The sequence below is a fragment of the Leguminivora glycinivorella genome, chromosome 8 (genome assembly GCF_023078275.1).
Source record: "Leguminivora glycinivorella isolate SPB_JAAS2020 chromosome 8, LegGlyc_1.1, whole genome shotgun sequence".
NCBI lineage: Eukaryota > Metazoa > Arthropoda > Insecta > Lepidoptera > Tortricidae > Leguminivora > Leguminivora glycinivorella.
Window position 1 is genome coordinate 22518090 of NC_062978.1, and position 23569 is coordinate 22541658.

At 35.9% G+C, this 23569-nt stretch overlaps 2 protein-coding genes across 2 annotated transcripts in view; one reads left to right on the forward strand and one right to left on the reverse strand.

Moving 5' to 3' along the window:
- LOC125229253 (WD repeat-containing protein 19) overlaps window positions 1-23569 on the reverse strand; it is a 42559-nt gene that overhangs the window by 2371 nt on the left and 16619 nt on the right. The window contains exons 13-24 of the mRNA XM_048134071.1: window positions 23121-23332; window positions 22397-22484; window positions 21592-21789; window positions 20881-21068; window positions 19774-20131; window positions 19384-19527; window positions 19025-19207; window positions 18119-18227; window positions 17305-17454; window positions 16645-16738; window positions 16286-16395; window positions 15508-15675 (exon numbers count right to left, since the gene is read on the reverse strand). Of these exons, the coding sequence (XP_047990028.1) occupies window positions 15508-15675; window positions 16286-16395; window positions 16645-16738; window positions 17305-17454; window positions 18119-18227; window positions 19025-19207; window positions 19384-19527; window positions 19774-20131; window positions 20881-21068; window positions 21592-21789; window positions 22397-22484; window positions 23121-23332 (2002 nt within the window). The remainder of the gene's footprint in view (window positions 1-15507; window positions 15676-16285; window positions 16396-16644; window positions 16739-17304; window positions 17455-18118; window positions 18228-19024; window positions 19208-19383; window positions 19528-19773; window positions 20132-20880; window positions 21069-21591; window positions 21790-22396; window positions 22485-23120; window positions 23333-23569) is intronic.
- LOC125229252 lies at window positions 1379-8094 on the forward strand. The gene is made up of 5 exons (XM_048134069.1): window positions 1379-1757; window positions 1845-1946; window positions 2226-2351; window positions 2461-2615; window positions 7630-8094. Coding segments are annotated over exons 1-5 (810 nt in total). The 5' UTR covers window positions 1379-1755; the 3' UTR covers window positions 8055-8094.

The window sequence follows — 23569 nt, forward strand, 5'->3', positions numbered from 1 at the left end:
CAAGTTCAAAATACATTTATGTAATTTTATCTTCATGTAAACTTAGTTCATAATGTAAAACCAACAAAACTTAAAGTAAGGTTAAATCAAAAAACAATGTTATCCACTGAAAATAAAGCATAATTTTTATTTAAGTCTATAGTTACATACATACATATGATCGTAAGACTAACAAAGTACGTATGTATTAATACTCTAAACTGTTTATGAAACGTAAATAGTCGAACCTGCTATGCTTTGTCTTTGTCATACTTTGGATATAATATATAAATAAACAAGTGACGGAACATGCGATAACAGGTAGTCGAGTCCGATATGTTGATATGTAATAATCCGATTAAAGAATAAAATAAGAGATTGGTTACTGTTTCTACCTAAGTCATATACGCATCTAAGTTTATGAACATAATACTGATAAGCTTAATGAATGAAAAGTAATGGTAATACAGACTGATTAAATAAAAGATAGGATTTAAACCCTTATTTTTGAAATGATCTACAGGAAAGACGCGAACCTTTTTGCTTTTCACTATCGCAAATTCAAATTATTTTGACAAATAAGTCTATTGAAAAGAATAGTGTATTGAATTTAAGTTAATTACATTTATATATATATATATATATATAATAGTACTAATTTTTTTCTGCATATCAACAACTATTATTCGAAATGACGCTTCTGTTGTGTTAATCACAATGTGTCGAGGTATTTTATTTCAATCAACAATGTCGCTGATATGAGAATTGCATGTTACTTACTGAAAATGATGACGCTGTGTTTATTGTCCTATACCATGATATTATTTAACCAACATTCTATAAAGGTGAGTTGTGTTTTATTGTATGAAACATTGTTGTTCTTTAATGATTTTATAATAATTTAGTGTAAATAATTAATGCATATAATATGTTAATACATATTATATGCATTGAAGAAGGTTTGTTTTTAAGTTGTTTTCCATAAATGTTCAAAAATATTATAAGTAGTCTTGTCCTTGTATAGTGTGTCACTGACTTTCTTAATTACTCTGTGCCTTTAATTGTATAATAATTATTGTATTGCACTATCGCCCGACCCAAGGCTCCACGGAAGACCAGCGCTGTGCCACCATCAGTGTCAGAGCATATGTCGAGTGGTGTCCTTTTGCAACCACAAACCAAACCCAATGTAACTGATTTTGTACTGTTTAGTATGTAAGCCTCATATTGTATATTTTATTTGGCTGCAATTAATGTCTTTATTTTCTTACTTTCTTTCTTCTTTCAAAAATGTTTAATACTTACGTAGGTAGCACCCGAACTATCGAAAAACGATAGTGTTGATGGTATTTGTCATATATATATATATACTGAAATAAAAAATAAAAAAACATTTTGAACTTAATCGGTAAGTACTCGTGGTAGCGGTCATATTTACACGTGTTGCAAGACTTGCGGTATTATTTGTTAATTCGATACTTTGTCGGCGCTTTGTGAAATACAAGTGGTAATATACTTTGAATATAAATTATGTGCTTCAATTTATAAAAACGATAATATTTATTTAAATTTATAATATTTAGATCTAAAGTTGAATGTCAGAACTTGGTTCTTTAGTCATATATTTATGTTTCGATTTAATATCAACTCATCAAATATTTCACTATAAAATAATGCGTTTTTATGCAACAATTTCTTTACTATTCTGTATTGCGACGTGAAGCTGCTCGTTATTTTTGTTAAGTGAGGAATCTGCAACTTTCAACTTCATTTAAAATGTTAGTAAGTATTTATAACCCTATATATCGAATCTCTTTAAAACTTTGATTTAAGTATTGTTGGTATATTTTTATTCTTTTTTGAAGGTCTGACTCCGAATGTTCAGTATACACGCGCACGCCCTCACCTGAACCGAAGAAGATTGCTACAAAGAATATCAAGAAAAGGAAATCATCCTCAGCCGCAAGGTAATTCATTTATTTTATATTAATTAAAATAATCCTTAGAGTTATATTTAACAGTTCCTGCTAGTCTAGTCGTTAGTGACTCTGTTTTCTAAGCTTGAGGTTACAGGATTTAATCCTGGTAAGGCATATCTGTGTGTTTATCACGTTAATTTATTTCTCAGTTATCTTATTCTCATCTATTTATAACGTTGTCAGTCATAACTATGAACTTGGTTTAGTTTTGTGTCAACATAATTATTATTAATTGACATATATTTAATATTGTTTTTCTTATTTAAGGTCCGAAGTTGAAACAGAAAATCGACGGGTACTACATTCATCCTCACCAACACCTTGCGCGCAAAAGAAAAAAACAACCAAAAAAGCACGAACGTCAACCAGTGAAAATAAGAATGTTGGCTCTAGGTACTACTTATTTTTAGTTGTTTTTAAAATTAAATTACTTTATTGTGATTGTGCAACTATAACATAATGTATTTGCTTGAAATATTGTAATTCTGTTTTATTTTTTCAGTTCTTCCAAAAAATCGCCTGAAACCGATATCTTCAAAATCATAAGAGAAGAAGAGAAGATCACCAGCGAGGGCAGTTCGAAAACCGTCAAGACAACATCATCGTTTACCAGCCGCGTATCGACAGGTTCTAGTCGACGCACTACGATAACAGACGGTAATTTTTTCATTGATTTAAAAGTGTATAACATTAATGATTACCAAAAATCTGAGCCTGAAGAACGTTATAAAAAAGCATTAGCGTCGGTTAAATTGCAATGTCAAGAGAATTCCTCCGAGTGGAATCAAATACAAACGTTCTTAGGTCAAGCCTTTAATATTTTTGGAGAATGTGAACCTGTTTATTATAATAATTATAAAAAAAATTAGTTGAATATTTTCAAATCTCCCACAGTAAGAGAATTCTATTTAAACAAAATTTTGTTATTTTTTATTCAAAGTTGTTGACAAAATCAAGTTATAGTTAACAGCAAAGGTAGATACCTACGTCTATAACTAAATCTCGAATATGGTTTTTGCATTAAGAATATATCGTACGCTTATATAAATAGTTTGTGTACAAAAATAGATACTTTCAATATTTTATGTGCGAAAAAGTTTTAATGAATAAATACAGAAATTAATTTTTGTAAGATAAAAGGTTACTTTCTGTTAAATTTAAAGAATATTTTCGAATGCGATAATTTAATACTGCGACTTTATTTGATTTATATTTATAGACTTATACTACCATACTTTGCATAGTGTTAACAATTCATTGCATTCTTAATGAGAAGTCAGTCGAGTCAACTGTTTTGATTAATACAACGTATGCTAATAGTAAATAGATGTATTAAATTAGTGTTTGATAAATTACGGTTTCAAAATAGCCTAGTGAGTTTAGCTACATCTTTTGCATTAACATAATTCATTATGCCTTTCTGTGTACCGTGTAGTTCATCTGTAGACAAAAATAAATGGACAGGTCATCTTCGAAGCACTGCACATAAAACAACTGTATGTTCTAACAAATTACTTAATGATGGTGTTGAAGTAGTAGAGTCTGCATTTCGGATGCGCATTGCCACTTATCGTATATCAGCAACCAACGACCAAAGTCTGGCGTCTGTCGATGCGTTTATGAACTCTATTCGAAACAAAATAAAACGGCTTTTAGATAATTCACTTACGAAACATACGTGCGTAAAAGTAAATTTCGAGCTCTTTGGATTGTTTTTAATGTTCAAAGATAATAGTCAATCAATAAAATCATTTGGAACTAAAAATAAAATTTTATACTTAAGTTATGATTTTGAGTCACTGTTTTGCGAAGTTGTTAACTGTCTAAAGAAAAAATTTGAGGAATTTCAAGACCGTGATAGTGGATGGGCTTTTGTTAGTAACTCTCATTTAGAGATCAACATTAACAAGTATCAACCATTACGAGGTTCAAGCTATGTTGACCTGCCAAAGTTCATAAAAAACAAAAAAGCATGTATAAATATACAAAACAACGATCAATGCTGTTTTTTATGGTGTGTAACAGCGGCTTTGCATCCTTCTACAAAACACCCTGAAAGAGTATCATCTTATCCTAATTTTCGAGACGTTTTGAATATTTCTCAAATTTCTTTTCCAGTCACATTTGATGACATAAGAATATTCGAAAAAAATAACCCTATGATTTCATTGACGATTTTTGGTTTGAAAAATAATAAAATTGTTGTGGGCCCCCTTTACAAGTCTAAAGTATCTAGTAATCAGAAATGTAGAAAAAATATAAACCTACTTTTAATAGACGATGGTAGTCACCCACCACATTATGTTCTAATTAAAGACTTGAGTCGTCTTGTGCGCAGACAAGTAACAAAGCATAATAGTAAGATATACTTTTGCGAAACCTGTCTGTTATTTTTTCTCACGCAGGAAGAACTCGCAAATCACTTGTGTACTGGAATAGTTACCGTTTTACCAGAAAAGGGGACAGTAATTAAATTTAAACATTTCGATCGTAAACAGAATGTTCCATTCGTTATATATGCAGATTTTGAATCGTTACTACAACCAACTGAAACTAGTGACTCTGATACTGATACTAGTGATAGTCTTACCCCTAACACTACAACTTTGCATCATCATATACCAGCTGCCTTTGGGTATCATATTGTTTGTAACGCAGATCCGAGTCATAATCGTTATTTCTCTTATCGCGGTACTGATTGCGTCGATAAATTTATTGAGGCAATCTACAAAGATGTTGCTAAAATTTATAAAATTGTGAACAAAAATACCCCAATAATATGTAATGAGAATGACGAGCAAAACTTTTTGAACGCTAAACGTTGTCATATTTGTAACCATTTTCTATTTTCTGATCGGGTTCGAGATCACTGTCACATTACAGGAAGATATCGGGGAGCGGCACATAATATATGTAACTTACAATATAAACGTCCTTGTTTCGTACCTATTTTTTTTCACAATCTGTCTGGTTATGATTGCCATCTATTTATCAAAAAATTGGGGGAGGCACCTGGAAACGTCAAAGTTATACCTAAAACCAAAGAAAACTATATTTCTTTTACTAAATTTATCCCTATCGAGAATGAGTATTTTCAGCTTCGTTTTGTAGATTCTTTCAAATTTTTAGATACAAGTTTAGAAAAACTAACTACAACTATGCAGAAATCTGACTTTGTTCATTTACATAAATATTTTTGTAATGATGAGGAGTTTGAATTACTTACACGAAAAGGTGTGTTTCCCTATGAGTATATGAATAAATGGCAATGTTTTGAAGAAAAATACCTGCCAAGTATTGACTGTTTTCATAATTCGCTCACTGATGAGAACATTTCTGTAAAAGATTATAATCATGCGCAAAAAGTATGGCAACAGTTTAAAATTCAAAATTTAGGTGAATATACAGACCTATATTTGCAAACGGATGTTCTTCTGCTAACCGATATTTTTGAAAAGTTTCGCGCTACTTGCAAACAACACTATGACTTGGATCCTGCTTTTTATTTAACTACACCTAGCTTATCATTTGATGCCATGCTTCTGAAAACTGGTATTGAATTAGAGCTTATAGATGACTTTAACATGCTTAAGATGATCCAATCTGGAATAAGAGGGGGAGTCTGTATGACCTCTCTACGATATGCAAAGGCTAATAACATATACTTACCTCACTATGACTCATCCCAGATAGACTCATACCTAATTTATATCGACTGTAATAATTTATATGGTTACAGCATGTGTCAGTATATGCCCCTATCAGACTTTAGGTTTCTAGAAACCAATGAAATAAGTGCTTTAAATATCACTCAAATCCCTGATGACTCGGATTATGGTTTCATTCTAGAAGTTGATATTATTTACCCCAATGATTTACATGATAAACATAATGATTTACCATTTTGTCCCGAAAAATGTGTTCCACCAGGTGGGACGCATTATAAACTGGTACCTAATCTATATGACAAATATTTGTATGTGATTCATTATGTACATTTGAAAACGTGTCTTAAACATGGTTTAAAATTAAAAAAAGTACATAGAGTAATTACGTTCAAACAGTCCCCTTACTTAAAACAATATATTGATATGAATACAAGGCTACGTCAAGAGGCAACGTCTGTCTTTGAACAAGATTTTTGTAAATTGATGAATAACAGTATATTTGGTAAAACTTTAGAAAATACTGAGAAAAGGGTTGATGTGCGCTTAGTTAATCAGTGGACAGACAATGATAACACAACAAAAAAGAAAATCACCGCTGACAGATTAATTGCAAGGCCAAATTTTCACAGTGTATCAGTTTTTACTGAAAATTTGGTGGCAGTTCAATTGAAACCAGATCTAATAATTTTAGATAAACCGATCTACATTGGTTTCGCTGTACTAGAGTTATCTAAAAGTCATATGTATGATTTTCATTATTCAGTATTTAAACGTTTTTATGATACTCGTCTACAAATGTGTTACACGGATACAGATAGTTTTGTTTATTATATACAAACAAAAGACTTTTTAAAGATTTAAGAATGCATTTTTTAACATATTTCGATACTAGTTGTTACGATATTGATAATAAATTTTTATTACCTGTTCAAAATAAAAAAGTGCCAGGACTTTTTAAGGATGAAATGAAAGGAAAAATGATTAAAGAGTATGTTGGACTTCGTTCTAAAGTGTATTCTATCAAAACAGTTGATAAAATTATTAAAAAAGCTAAGGGTGTGAGAGAACCTGTAGTATGCAAATTTGAGTTTTCTCATTACGTGAAATCATTATTTCAAGGAGATGAAATAAAAAGAAGAAACATATTATTTAAGTCGATTAAGCACAATATATTTACCCAAAGTGTAAATAAAGTCGCCCTTTCAGCTAATGATGATAAGCGTATGATATCTGACAACCAAATAGTGACGAAAGCTTGGGGCATACCTCAATACTTAATGTTTAATTTGTAATCAATTGTCATGTTTTGTATAAAATAAATTGTACTATATGCAGTCAGAGGTCATTAGTAAATTGAATAGCACATATAATTGAAACAACATTTTGATATTAATTTTATAAATCTATTAAAAACTATAAATATAAGTTGAAGATAATAACTAATTCAATTATATGTCCTAAAAATAAATCTTTCTTCTACTTATTATACTTATTGTGTTTTTATTTTAACAATATTATTCAGTGATGTCTTATGATAAATAAATATATTATCTTATTATTTTCTTGTTTTCATTTTAATTTACCTTAAACATTTCTATAGATAGTTTATTCATAAACGTGTTCATAAAACAAGTTGTGACTTGTTTAGGTAAAGACATACACACGTGTAAAGTTAAAGCTATCATATAACAGGATTGCGCATTTATATTTTGCTGAACAAACAATAGCTAACCTTTATAAGCGCAAAGTAATTTTTAATTGGTTACATTCGAATAGCATCAACGCGTCTTTATTATCCACTCGCAGACATAGACCTGGTAAGTTGTTTTTTAACTAACTACTTATTAAAATTATATATATATATATTATATATATATTAAAATTATATATTATATTTTACAAATCAAATAAACATTAAAATTAATTTATTTGTGGTTATATACATTTTTGTTCGTTGTGTAATCTGATTTATCAATATTATATAATTTTTCGTTTTGTCTTAGGTTTTCAAAAAATGGCAGACAGCGAAGACATCCCAATTCCATTTTCGCAATATGCACAAGAGTTTGAGCTACCACAAGAATTTGACGATAGCGACTTATATAAAAAAATTAAAAAGAACATCGAAAACCCTAAAGCCAAGAAACGTAATAAAGTTAACATTCATAATAAAGTAGTGAAAAGGACTCAAGGACACCCACCATCTTTTGTGATAAATAATCATGAGATCAAAGGCAATAAACTGATCAAAATTCAAATAATCAACATAACAGAGGATGTAAGGGATCAAAACGATGAACAGAACGAAAATGTATTACTGAGCGCGCAGTATGTTGCAGGCGATAATTTTGATGAAATTATTGACAGCACAGAGGCTTTAATAAATAAAATTTCAAAAAAAATTTGTGGATACAGTACTAGTTATTAAAGTTGTATTTTAAATATTATATAAGTAATAAATATTATATGAGTAAGTTGTCGTTTTATTTATATCCATACTAACTAATAAGTTTTTCTTATGCAAATTATGTAAAATCTAAGCTAAAAATTAAAAATATAACATTTACTATAAAAAACTTATTAGGTAGTTATCAGTAGTTATATAGAATGGTATAAAAAAAACTAATATAATTAATAACAAACATTTATTTTAAGAAACACATTTTGAATACAAATTAAAATTAGATTTGTCGATTGTCTAAATACCATTTTTTTATACATAAAACATTTTTTAATGCACAAGATTTTTTATGATACACACAGTTAAAAATACATTCATTAGTACAATATTTTTTATACAGTTCTTTTAAATTAGGCACATCTTTTTCACCCAAATCTAAAATAGTGCATTTTGGATATAAATCTTTAATCCATTGAACTTTTTCCAAACCTTTAACGTAGATTGTCTTATCTTTTATATGGTTATCAATAAGTCTTCTAAATTCTCTATAATCAACATAACCTTCGTGCCATAAAATACCTAAATGTTTTTCAATCCATCTTGTCTGCCTCTTTTCACTTTCCGCCAATTTAGAAAAACGAAAAGGGGGTTTTATTAAGAAAACTTGAGTGTATTCTAGCGTGCTGTATGCAAATTCTTTGACAATAAATTCATTTTCTTTTGTTTTAAATCCTTGAAGGTCTACAAATATATGCTGCATTACGATACTTTTTTCGTAATATTACTTAAGGGCTTATATTCAAATATACTATCATTTAAAATCAGACAGTAAGCTGCAGTGTTCTTTGGTATATCAGATTCACAATCCAATTCAACTCTCACATCTACCGATCCGGTTTTTAAGGTTTCGTTTTGACGAGAACAGTTGATAACAAATAAAGGAGCTATATCTTTAAAGTCTTGAGGACTTAACAACGGCGCTTGTAGACGGTTATAATAAGACTGCTGAAATTTCGCATACTGCTCGTATAATATAGCAAACTTTCCACCCGAAAAACTAACATCAAAACTTTCGTACGGAAAGTAGACTGAATTCAAAAAAACTTTAACATCTCTCAAATTACAGTGATCAAAATGTGTTATGTCTTTATTAGCGTCATTTTTTCGTCCCGTTTTCAAACCAATTATAATATAACGCGGCTTTTCAATTTGAGATGAAGTTTTGATAGACCAAGAATGTTTTGACGTCTCAGGCAAGAGCGGATATTCATATAAATCCCAAGTCCTAAATGCTATCTGAATGGCACGATCACTTTCCAAACATTTGAGTAAGTTTAATCTTTCTCGATCAGACACTTTAACATGAGGCATGCGCCATACTATTTTAGATATAGTAATATTGTCTATATATTCATTCGCATTTAGTTTAACGCTATTCAAATTAGTATTGGATCTTAAAATAATGAGTTCATGCTTGCAATTAATTATGATTTTGTTGTAATCCTCAGCAAACCCGAGAATCTTGTTTAAGGGTACAGACACGGAAAATGAACCTTGCGTGTTTTTTATGCCTTTGACATCAAATCCCCATAACTTAGACATAGATGCTTCCAGTTCATTCATAGATACAAGAGATTTCATAGTTGTTGTAACTCCTGCGTTTTTAATTTTGTCAATTTCGATTCCATTTAATTCATATCGAATATCTTGAAATAGATGAAGTATGGGGTTGTTTGTAAAAAGAACACTTTTTACCTCGGCTTTTGTTTCTCTATTGAATGCGGTTATAGTACCTTCTATGTATAAAGAACTTGCTGATGGTAGTACATAAAGATCTTGTTGGTTTATAGGTATACGTATTTCATCGTTGATATTAAAACTTGTTACGTACGGCTTATATGAATGATATTCAAAGCTCTCGATAGAATTATCAAAGACAAAAGGTTCTGTTAAGTTTAATATACTCATTTTAATAGCCGTAAGCTTTGGAGGAATTGCTTATTTTGTTTCGTAAGTTTCACTTTAGGTCTTCTTTTTATGATTGCAGGATGAGTACTGATAGTTTTTTTAAGAGAGATTGAAGTTTTATTGAAGTCTATCATTTTTTCCTTAGATGTAAGTATATCTGAATTTCTTCACCTCGTAAATTAACTAGATTATTTTTAACGTCTAAAATTCTTATCGTAATTGTATTTAAGCTGTTTTGGGTTACAGGGAAATAAATAACGTTTTTTGGTGTTTCTATAATCCGATAACCAGGTGCCACATTTGGTACAAACTCGTGAATTATATGACTAGGTTTTCCGTTAACAAATGAACCGCTCACTATGTCACATTCAATGCGTACTATAGTTGTCGACAGAATGGAAACAGGATAAGGGGATTCGGTTAATATATTAGCTTGAATGGATTCTGAACCGAAGCCAAGTAAATTACCGATAGAGCCTTCTTTGTTGAAATGAATATTTTCAGAGCATAAAATAGATGTTTTTAAGGTATTATTATTGCATGTTAATGCAAAAGAGCATCCTTCAATATGTTCTTTAAGGTAATCGTCAATATCTTGAAGTTCATATGATCCTTCAGGAATTTTAATTACTTTGTTTTTACCATAATATAACTTATTATTTCTGTTGTCTATGTTGGGTATAGAATTAAAAGTTGACATATACAATAGCCCACACTCATATTCACCATCCAGTTGAAGAGCTGGTGAATAGTTTGTTAACAGAGTGGAAGATGTTCCAGTTATAGACAAAGTGAAAGACATTGTGAGAATGATAAACTGTTTATTGTGCGATGATATTTAAACGGTTATACCAATATTGTTTTAAGTATTTTAGACATAAATGACCACAATTGACAGTGTTAAACTTTTGGTACGTGTCATAATTATAGTAAATATCATATTTTTTTAAATACCTCTTTAATTCTAGCGGAGGTGGAAGGTCTCCATAACTATTAAAATATTCACAATAATTATTATCTTTTACATAGGCTACCCAGTGTGTACCATTGTTTTTAGAACTGTCCAAATTAACAATTCCACATTCTACTTTTTTAGGACTCTTTGGTAAACTGTCTCTCATATAAACTCCTCGAAAATATGGAATATCAGATGAGTGTTTTAAAATATCAATATTTGAAAGAGCGCGCCTGGGTAACCTCTCATTTAGTTTTTTGAAATTTTCAAACATAATCCTTTGCCATTTTTATATGGTTTAATGTGTAAGCCTTTTCCTAATGCAATAGATTCCATCATCTTGTTATGTCGCTCTGATTCCGCTAAATTTTTTCTGGCGGCTTTGTAATCACCTACAGCTTTAGCAATTCCGGCAGCTCCTCCTGCTAATGATCCCAGCGCAGACAGACCGGCAAAAATAGGTATCAGCGGTAAGAAGCCTCCAGTTTTTGGAATTGGTATAATACGAGGTACCCGTACCTTGGAATTGGTATTGAAAATTTTTGTCGCAGCAATAAGAGCTCGATCAATTATATTACGTTTTGTTTTTGGTTTCTTTTTTAATTCAGTGCGTATCTTGGACACAAAACGTTTAAAAGGTTTTATACCCGCACCGGCCTTTATTTTCGATTTCATCACTTTGCTAACTAACCATGAAGCAATTTTTTCTCCTCTCCCTGCATCTTTCGACTTTCTTCTTTGTTTCGCCATTTCGTATAGTTCTAAATCAGCACGATGTCTACCAGCTAAATCAGAATAATTATCATATGCTATGTCGTGTTTCATACACGCATTATCTAGCGCATTAATTCCTTTATCACCTCTTTGTAACCTTTTGCGCAATTTCGTTCCCGGACCACAATAGTTATAACCAGGTAAGTGTAATTCGAAGGGCAAATTATTAATAGCGCTGTTTAAGAGTCCTCTCCCTTTCATATCCCGTAAGATAATAACACTATCATTAAAAGGATATTATATAAATAACATTAAACAATGGCACTTTTATCAATCCAACTGTTTTCGCTATCATCAAGGCCTAACCATTTAACATACAACTTTCTACCCTTTTTTTAATAACCTTTTCTACAAGGTAAACGTTTGGATGGTTGGTTTTCAGAAGTTCTTCTTCGTAAAATGTACCGAGTATAGTGTTTTTATGCTGGTCTTGAACGTGATACGTAACAGGTTGAGTGCGATTCACATGAGTAATAGTGAAAAGTTCTGTTGACCAATTAGGTGTGTAACCTTTGTGAAAGGCATTTTTATACTTACTAATGCGTACACAATCTCCTTTATTAAATTTGTTCAATTTATAAGACAAAGTGGCTTGTGATCTTTTAATATTTTTTAATACTTGCATTTCATTATCAACATTTACATCAATAGGTTTCATTTTTGTTGTGCGATGTACGGTCTGATTATACGATTTTACTACATCGTCTAATGGCTTACCAACCCATTTATAGTTACCAACTAAACTGAAATGTTTGTAGAGTTTAAACTTAATGGTCTTTATCAGCCTTTCAACGATAGATGCCTTTTTAATTGAATAAGTTGAGTAATGATTTACGTTTAATGATTTTAAATAGAAATCAAATTCATGATTGTAGAATTCTTTTCCTAGATCAGTTTGTAAGTTATTAGGTCTCCGTTTAGATGTTTTGATTATTAGTTCGAATGCATCTTTGACTTCTGTTTTAGTTTTAGACTTAATAGGTGTACACCATGCATACTTTGAAAATGTGTCAATAACGACTAAAATATATTTATATCCTCTGTTAACAGTATGAAGCTTTTGTAAATCTATCAAATCAGCTTGCCATAAATCATCAATTTCTTTTAGTACAACCGATCGTCGCTTAAAATTTCTTCGCGCTGACCGGTGGATCTCGTTCACTATTTGTTGTTTTGCCATTATTTATTTTTTTTAAAATATCATCTACCTCCTTCTTCGTGTAAAAGTTCAGTTTTAACTGAGTTACGAGTTGGTGAATTTGATTATTTATTGTGTTAAACAAAGAGTCTATATACTTCTTTTCGTACATGTTTTGAATGTATTCATCAACGTACTGTTTGTTAACTGCATCATCGGAAGATAATGGTTTAACAACTCCTTTTAATCTAACAGTTTTTAGATCAAAATTTCCAGCTTCTGTTCGAAGCAAAGCTTTGTACTTGAGCTCAGAGATTTCATCAGTACGCAAACGTTTATGAACATGGTGTCCGAATTTGTCTATATTCATTTTTTACTTGAAAGTCAAACTTCGACTGATTAGAAAGGTAAGAGTATTCACTTATATATTATTTATCAAGCCTGCTTCACGTAATTCTTCAATTATGGATATGATTTCGTTATCTAACCCAGTATTACCAGCGTCTCGCGATGCCATAAGCAGTTTTAATCTGTCTACTAATTCGTTTGGATCATCCCAATATACATATGAAATATCTCTTTTTACTTTTTTCATTGATGGTAAACCTTCACCGGATACACATAATTCTTCACTTACTGTGCGTTGTTTGGATAATTTGAAAAGGGGTTTTATAACGTTTAAATATTTCATACCCTTGTTGCTTTTTATGGGTTTATTTGGATCAAAGTCACGTCTATGTGCATTCGTTTTCAATAACAATGTTTTATACAATCGTTTATCATCTTCAGTTACTAGTTTTAAGTCAGGTACTTTCTTAAACAACAAATCATTTAAGCCTCGTGTTAAAAAATAGCTTTCTCCACCTATTACGAGTTTGTCATCATTAACAGAAATTGGGTAAGATCCAAGCATTAGCTTTCCGCGCTCATTTCGTACACCGAATGGAATATTCATGATAAAATATTGTTTTTGCCAAGCAGGATCATCGCGAGGAGAATAAAACGAGTCTGACGTTCTAAATGATACATTATTTGTTGTATCAGAATCACTTTGGTTCCCACTTCTTTGAGATGAAGAATCACTATATTCACTATCATTTAATTCATTTTCACTATAATTTGGTTCAGATTCAACTGACTTTCTCAGCATTGTTTTATTATCCAAACTTTCTTTCATCCCATCTTCTGAAGGACTATATTTCAAAGTTTTTACCGACTTATTCCATTTAAACCTATCGTTATCGAAATCTGAGGCACTAATATTAAGATTGTTATCATTACTACTATGTTTTTTTACCATTTCACCAAGTGGGTCTGTGATTGGTTTTAACATTGCTTCCAACATCATATTATCGTTTGTTTTAACATCACGAATGCGTTTAACTTTTTTCTTACTGCTTCAGCAGATTTGAGTACTTTATGTTTAAATATTTTTTCTTCGTTAATTTTATGTTCCATGTCTGAACTGGATGGTTTCATTTTCAACAATAAGTTTTTAATGTAATACTATCCTTTATATATCAAGTTAATCTAGAATTATAAATGTATCAAATCCTTTTCTATAACATCCTGAATTTCTATTACAATCTTTATTTATGACTAAGTAATCAAACGGTATCTTCCATACTTGTGCACACATTTCACGAAATTGAGACCATGACATATCACTTCCTACATGTTCATCATAAACATGCTTTAAATTAATATCATCCTGTTTAAAAAGAATGATTAAGTTAGCATTATCTCTTATTAATTGTTTAGGTATTTTACTATACGTTTGATTCAGATAAAAGCTATCTATATTTTTATGTCTTCCCATTGCGAAGTAATCTCGTATATTATTTTGATTTTCACACGCAACATCATCAAATATTATAATGGAATTCATGTTTGCTATATGAGGACTTAAGATTTCATCATTTACACTATATTTTTTAAATGAAACTGATGGAACTAGTTTTAAAACTTGCTCAAGAAATTGGTACATTGGTTGAAATAAGGTTTTAGAGTATACATAAACATTTTCAAAGCGTAGACCTTGTTCATGTAGCAGCAAACCAACAATTAAATTTGTTTTTCCACAGTTGGATGGGCCGCATATTATACAGCGTATGGTGTCAGGTAAAAGTGAGCCATGTCGAAAATAGCGTTTCTTGGACAAAGAACAAACAGCATCCAACTGCAATTTCTGAGACTGTTTTACAAACTTCATATTATCAATAGACACGTGCAACTAACTTGAAAGACAATATGCCAGTAGTATATTTTAATAAGCTTTAGAGTATATATTTTATCCCAACGTTGCAAATGATGGTTATATACTGAGAGTTTCTGAACCACGCACGTAGCTATATATTGGGAGTGTCTGGACCACGACTGCGACAGCGAGCGAAGCGAAGCTGGAGCATTAGGAGTGGGCCAGAACTCCCAATATATAGCTACTCACGGGATTTTAATGACGACGTGGTTTTGTTTGTGATCCTCGTTATGGTCGTGATTTTGGTTGTGGTGATACTATGGTATCATAATTAAGCAAACCTCTAAACAAAATGTCAAACGACGGAGGACATGGGCGCGTTGTACTTCGGACACGATGAGAACGGTCCGGAGAAAGCGTCGATGCGCGGCCTACAAGCAACACTTACAGTCGCTATACACATGGGGAGCGGCGCCTCACAGCGTGCGCAAGAAAGCGCAGCAGAAGGTACGGGCGCGTCGCACTGTGGACACGGCGTGCACGGTTCGGGAGGAGCGGCCGTGCGTGGCGCGTGGCGTACGGCGGACTCAACTTTCTTCGCGTATTTGGGGTCGATCTGAAAGTAGATTTTTGACTAGTTGACCAACTGATAGCCGTACCTCACAAGTATACGTTTCTGCCAGTATATGTTTAAAGCGTATTCGTACCTATGTCCGATACTTCGGTTGCATGAAAACAGCTCAACCCAATGCTGTGTCTAATTGTAGGCTCAGCAGAAACAGCGGATTAGTGGCACCCAACACGGGACTAGCACTAACCAATAGCCGTGCCTTACAACTCTTACAAGTATACGTTTCAGCCAGTATTTGTGCCCAATACTTAGTTGCATGAAGAGCCGCGTCCAGTACGTGGTTCAGCAGAAACTGAACCAACATTTAATTTTTACATTACAAGGTTCCAGTGGCGCCCAACGTGGGACTAATACGACCTACCCGATAGCCGTGTCATACAAGTATACGTTTCTACCAGTAACCACCAGTATGTAGCTAGTTTTCGTACCTGTGTCCGATATTCTGGCTGCATGAGGATTGAGGACCCACATCCAGGGCGTTCGCAAACACTCGATCACAACCAACGTCACTACAGTGGTGCCCAACTATTACTATTATTAACTACTGATAGCCATGTCTTACAAGTATACGTTTCTGACCAGCTAGTATTCGTACCTGTGCCCGATACTCGGGCTGCATGAGGACCCGCGCCCAGTGATGGGCTTGATGCTTTAGTCCCGCGCGCAGACACTCGATCACAGCCGACGTCAGAATCGACACTTGATCTGAATCATTAAACATTTCCTAGTTATTAATATTGATTTTTTTAAAATCAGGGGAAGTACAGTGTGCGTAGCCGAGTGCACAAACGCTCACAAAACGCTCACGATAATATCTCTTTCGTAACTATCTATCTCTATCGCTCTTGCGTATTGGCGCGACAGAGCCAGACTACATTTTTGCGGCGTGTCGGTGGCGTTTCGCGTCGCAGAAATTCCATTCGGCTACGGGGCCAGGAGAATATGAATACGTACGTTGGTGTGTGGGGAAAAAGCTGACGTCTTTTGCGGTGCGACACAGCAGCTGCGCCGCTAGTTCGTGACGACCGCGTCGTACGTGAGTGCGCACCTGAAAGAATTGAAATATAACTGCAAAGTCCCGGTGGAAAAAACACATGAAATCCTGGTCATGACACCAATTGTAATGTGGATTTCTTAACTCCTCCTCAACATCATCATCTCTTCCTTTCCTAGGTGTTAGGTGTTGTCAGCGTTTTTATTACTAAAAGCGCTGGTGATGCGCTTTAACGTCACTGCCAAGATTAGCAACGAATGCGCGACCACACCACAGCATGACATCTCCATTGGTCTCACCTTTAGAGTCTGGCTAATGAAAGTAGATCCCGAAAAAACGTGGCAATTTCAAAAAAATTGGAGCTGGCAACACATTAATAACATGGTTTCTTTTTTTATTATTTCTAATTTATTTACAGCACTTACTTTACTAATTTTTATAGTGTTATTCATTATTATTTATAGATTTCGCTGTTAACTTTTACCAAAATTCGTTAAAGTGACAGTCACACTGACAGATGACAATCGATGATATGACATCCAGAGTTGCTGTTTTAAAAAAATACTGGGTTCAACTTTCATTAGCCAGACTCTAGCTCTCAAGATATCTAAACACAGTACCAGTATGTAGGCGTGCAGCGTGGCGGCGGCGTGGCGCATGTCGCGCGGCACGGCCAGGCCGCGCGCGCGCAGCGACACGCACATGGCGCGTAGAACGTCACGCGCCGCGCGGTAGTTACCGCTGCGGCACTCTGCACCCGCTATTATCACCTGTCACGCAAAAGGTTTTTATAATATCTGCATAACAAGTTTGAACAAAAATCTGGTTCGCACATGTCAACGTAAATGCCTAGCAGCCGGTTAGCGAAGCCAATATAACAATTCTTTGCTCCGTGGCCAACGACACGGTAGCCTCTCTCCATCACGCTTCCATAAACCACTCTTGCACTAGGAACAAAAACCGGATGTCAGAACTCAACGTGAGTCAAGTTAGTGTCAGCAACGCCTATGTAACACCTATGAAGTCCCTTTGTTTGACATAATGATAAAAATTCATAATGAAATGATTGCTAGATTATCATTAGTAATAATTCTGAAACGGTTAACATTTCAGGGTTTTCACAAAAGTTTACATATAGATAGGTTAGGTTAGGTTTGTTTTATGGCAATCCTGGAAAGTTATGCGTTTCTGAGAAAAAGCAAATTATGAGTAACGCAAATGTGGACAAACGATATATGTATTATGAATTTATGGCTTTATGGGAACCAATAGGGAGTTTAGGGACCCCTCTTCCATAAATCATTAGGATCAAAAACCGGTCGCCAGAACTCAACGGGGTATGTAAGTATCGGCAACGCGTATGTAACACCTATGAAGTTGAGGGCTATTGCTTTTTTGCAACAACAAAGTATAACCAAAAGTAGCGTAACTTACCGCAGTCTTGGCTGCTTCCGCAAACTGCCGCTTGGCCATGTAGAGCCGGAACAGGTGTTTGGGCTCCCGTGGTGTACCGTCCGTTTCGCCCAGCAGGTACTCTATCAGCCTGCGCAAATAAAAACACACATAAGTGTCAAAAGAATGCTAGAACCTACATTCTAACCATACCTGATATCTTCCAGACGAATAAACTTCGAAATTTGTCAACACAAACTCTGTAAAGTCACAGTATAATAAAGAGTACTTTCGTACAGTATGGTCACTCCCTGCTCGGTTACCTCACAGTTACCGCCTGTCAAGAACACGACCAGTCGACCTGTCATATCTCACTCATACAGATGTAGTGCAAAAAGGGTTTCCTTCGGAAACGTTCGTATTTGTTATGCTAGTTCAGTCGGTGTCAGTACATCTTGTACTGACACCGACTGAAATAGCATGACACGTTCGTACGTTTTCGTAACAATACGAAGGCAAATCTTTTCGCAGTACATCTGTACAAGCATGGTACGCGTTCGCCTACACGAGGTTAGACTGTGTGTAGGAAGGTACGCGCTTCTTTCATATATTTAAGACTAATTAAGTAGTAATAAAGTACAATTAAGTCTAAGAAAAACACGTACCTCAAAGCCATAGAGAAAAAGGTACGGTAGCCTAGATGGCATTACACCTTTGGGGAACACTCGGCTAGATGGCGCTAATATTAATATTTGACATTTTAACACATATCAAGCTAAGCATATGGGCCAAATTGTCAAAACTGAGGTTCAAAAGTTTAAAGCCTGTGTCGAGAGATGGCAGTCTATGCACTGTGATTACACATTTTACTTTGACAGTAACTCTCTATAATACTCGATCCTCTCTGTCCAAGGTGACGAAAAGTCAAAACAACTTTTTTTGGCTAACCTTCGAGTGAGTCTGTCATCATCAGAGGCGGCTGCTGCATCTATAGCGATGCTGATGGCTTCGTCCTCCTCCCCTCCCGTCTTGAGTAGATGGGACATGGCCTTGCTGTATTCTCCCGCGTGGAAGAAGAATTTCCCGGCTAGCAGGTGGTTCTTCTCGCCTTCGAAATGCAGTGCCAATGACCTGAAGGAAAAATTACTGGCTGGTTACTGTTCGTCAAAGATAACTTGGTATTTTGAGTATAACAATATGAGCGTCATAAGGAACATTCCATGAAAGAAGCGTTCTTATGCTCCACGTGCATTACTACATAGGAGAAGGAAAGAACGCTTCTCTATTAAATCTAAATATATTTGTACCTGAAATCCTCCGGTCTCGCCTGTGATGTCTGTATCAGGATTTCCCCATACAAATGCAGCTTTCCGTTTTTCCTAGCGAGTTGGAACGCCTCGTCGTAGCATAGCGACATCACCAAGAACTTGATCGCAGATGATGGATCATCACTGTAAAGAAAAGTATATTCATTGCCAATATTGTCACAGAACAAACTGTGTTGGTCGTATAATGCAGAAAATGTACCCTATTGGCTTAATATCATGAAACGGCTTAATTTTCAATCAAAGTATTATTGATTGACGCCAACAGCTTCGTCAAAACACAATACGTGAGTAACGTAATATTTTGTGGGTAATGAAATGAATTAGCAGAATTAACAATACAAAATTAATTATGAAATAATTGGCGTATACCTATTCTGGAAGTAATTCGCCACCATCTTCGCCCCCTGCACCGACTTAGTTTCCTGCACCAGATTGACCGCCTCATCTATATCGTCCAACTTCTCCAAATTAAGCCTTATAGCCGCCTCATAGTCACCAGCTTTTAAATATGATTTCAACGCGTCATGGTACCTCCCTTCGGCCTCTTTGGCTTTAGCGTACTGTATGTGGATGCTCGGGGAGTTGATTTTGGGGAGTAGGGCTTCGACTTTGAGCCAGGACTTGAGTTTGATGTAGAGATAGGCGGCCTTCTCAGTGTTTCCGGCGTGGTCGTATAGGGCCGCTGCGTGGTTGTACTGTTTCTCGTCTTCTAGCAGCTGGGCGCAATCTAAAAAGATAACATTTGTTTCATTGAAAAATATACAATAATTAAAACAATCATGACAGTGTGATAGGCTAGTAGACATTCCTACACGTTGATCACGTAGACAACGTAGTAGTTGAATACAGATAAACCGCCTCTCCATACGATAAGGGATTGCCTGCTCTCAGCACGTAGGTTAATCATCTATAAGAAACTGTACTTGAGTATTAAGGGGAGTGTTAGGAGATAGGTTGGAGACATTATACCTATGGCACTCTGCCTATTTCAACAGGCTTATCTGCAAATAAAGCCGGGTCTATACTGACAGAGCAGCCTCGCGAGGCGATGCCTCGCGTGCAAAACTACCGTGAATGTTTATTGTTTACCTTGCCCGAGCCACTTTGCTCGCCAAAATGGCGGCCCACAGATGCTCACAAAATAATTCACACATATTTATTCCCGTGGCACGTGATTCGAGGTTTTCGAATTTTCTTTTGGATAGGGATTATAAAGGAAAGTAAATCATTCACTAATCACGGTAATATGTGCACTCGTGCAGAACTGCCGCCATCTGTGAGGCAAACGTCCTGCCACGCGAAAACGGACATTTTCTGCGTGAGGCAATGACCTTGCGAGGCTGCTCGGTCAGTGTGAACCGGCTATTGATGCATTAAGGCCGTTTGTTGACAGGGTAAGGGTACTAACGCGAAATGGAATAAATTAAATGTTGTTTTCTTTACGGTTTGAATAAGCAAGTAACATAATAAGTAAACCTTTGAGTAGCTCGATGTCGTGGGCATGCTTCATGGCGGTAGTGACGCCCCGCATGACGTCACCACAGCGGATGGCCATGCGAGCGATGCCGGCCTCGCACTTTTCGTTGTGTTCTTTCACTTTGGCGGTGCCATCGTCGGTCATGATGCTTTGTTCGTAGAAGGAGAGGGCTTCGTGGTAGTCGGCTCTGTCGGAGAGAGAATTTAGTTATAAAAAGTAGAATTCAGAGAATTTAGTTATTAGAAGTAGATCAGTAGATCTAGACGAAAATATATTTAAAGTGTAACGTAATGGAACAGACACGATAAGTTACGTAAAATGACGCTGTTGATTCTAAATGAACCCAAAAACACGAGAAAGGGCGTGTGCTGGAGCCCCAGTCACAGTGTCGATCCCGCCCTGTAGGGTCCCTAGAATCTCTAGTACTCACGGCCACAGGAATGAAAGGTCCCATCGCTGCGTCTCGCTCCAACCTATGGCCACCGTTCGCCGCTGTCGCGATCGTAACACTCACAGCAGCTCGGCGTGTCGCGCGCGGTGCAGGGCTACCAAAGGCGGGGCAGGCCTGCAGAAGTTCAGAGTCGCAGTGTCGCTCGTGCCCTGTCCCCAGCACTCGCGGCCACAGGTGTAGGTAAGGTCCCATCGCTGCGTCTCGCTCCAACCTATGACCGGCGCTCGCAGCTGTCGCCTTGGACTAATGTAACACTTACAGCAGCTCGGTGTGTCGCGCGCGGTGCAGGGCTACCAGCGGCGCGGCGGCAGGGCAGGCCCGCAGCGCGAGCGTGTGCGCGGAGCCCCAGCGGCCGCGCGCGCAGTGCAGCTCCAGGGCCGGCAGCGAGCCGTGCGCCGCGCCTTCCAGCCAGCGCGCCGCCGCCTCGCCCTGGTTCAAACACGCCGACAGCATGCCACTGCACAAAGTATAGTAGGGTTAACCAAATAACAAAAAATACGTCCGAATAGGCAACTCGGATATCGTGTCTTTATTTCATCACCACTGGTCACGAATCAAATGCTTATGGTATCAAAAGTAAAACAGTTCAATTGAATTGGGCACAAACTTTTCTCGTAAGTAAATTGACATAAAATATAATTTTTCTCAAACATGCAATGAAATATTGTCTTTACGTTCCTTAAAATGGGCTGGGAAGTATCGCTTTTTGGGCGCAACAACTCGAGAGGACTGTAAAGGGATTTCATATTATTTTTTAGGCCTAGGCCTGCAAAGTAACTTTTTTTTATAAAATATTGTCCTTTAGAGCATTTCATTTAAAGCACTATACATGCCTCGGCGTGAAAACGGATTCCCGGCCTCGTATCCCTATCCGGCCTCGCTCGCACGCTCGCTCGGCCGTATATACCCACTTGGCCGGAAATCCTCATTTTCCCGGCCTCTGATGTAATGTACTATTATTTAAAAAAATATCATAGCAGAAAGTGTTACTAGTTAAGAGTTACAAAAGTATTGTAGAGGTATTGTATTGTAAAATAGGGAGAAATTGGAAAAATCAGTCTTACCACAAAATAGAAAGATCTTCAATATGCAAAGCGTCTTCCAGCGCCCAAACCATTGCAACGTCGCTCAACCGCGTGTACACACAAATAGCTGAAAATATAATTAGATTTTTGTAAGAATGCAAAACAACCTTCTCTATACCTAACTTCCTCTACCTCCAATAGATGTGCTTCCATTTGTTTAACCTGCGAATATCAACATTAATCTGTCTATCAGATCCTTACCGAACTCAACATTAAGCGCAGCTATAGCCGCTTCTCCCAGCTTTTGTCACTGAACAGCCAGGCTTCATTAAACCTCAGCAGTAGAAGTTTCTCGACAACTTCCCTATGCATAACCTACAAATTTACCTAAAATCTATCTACACAAGATTCTCACCAAATTCAACATTAAGTTCGGCTATAGCCGCTTCCCCCAGTTTCCTCCACAAGCCTTCTTCGTCCACAGTGTCACAGAACAGCCAGGCTTCATTAAACCTCAGCAGTAGAAGCTTCTCGACCACTTCCCGATGCATAACCTACAACCTAAAATCTATCTCCACAAGGTTCTCACCGAATTCAACATTAAGTTCAGCTATAGCCGCTTCCCCCAGTTTCCTCCACAAGCCTTCCTCGACCACAGCGTCACAGAACAGCCAGGCTTCATTAAACCTCAGCAGTAGAAGTTTCTCGACAACTTCCCGATGCATAACCTACAACCTAAAATCTATCTCCACAAGGTTCTCACCGAATTCAACATTAAGTTCAGCTATAGCCGCTTCCCCCAGTTTCCTCCACAAGCCTTCTTCGTCCACAGCGTCACAGAACAGCCAGGCTTCATTGAACCTCCTCAGCAGGAGGAGCTTCTCGATATGTTTCCGTTGGTTCGCGAGGCGTTTCTCTGGGTCCGGATCGGCTAAGCCGCTCGTGTTGTGGGAGTCGAGGGGGATTTTCAGGACACTAGAAAATGAAAGAGAAATTTAAATTAAAAAAAACTTTGCACACGTAAATTGAATCAAATCTTTCACATATTTGTTAAGAGGTAACAGATATAGGTACTCTATTCGATCGTCCGTAGTTTTTGTGTCCAATCTAATCTCAGCGCTATACGCTAAAGTAGAAGGTGTGTACAGTACTCCCTGAGAAGCAGATAACAATAAAGGCTCAGCCACGACATTGGTCTAAGCGCGACAGCGG

Coding starts and splice junctions, on each gene's coding strand:
- LOC125229252 (XM_048134069.1), top strand. Junction 2,352..2,460: donor AATAAGAATGTTGGCTCTAG/GTACTACTTATT, acceptor TTATTTTTTCAG/TTCTTCCAAAAAATCGCCTG. Junction 2,616..7,629: donor ACGCACTACGATAACAGACG/GTAATTTTTTCA, acceptor GTTTTGTCTTAG/GTTTTCAAAAAATGGCAGAC.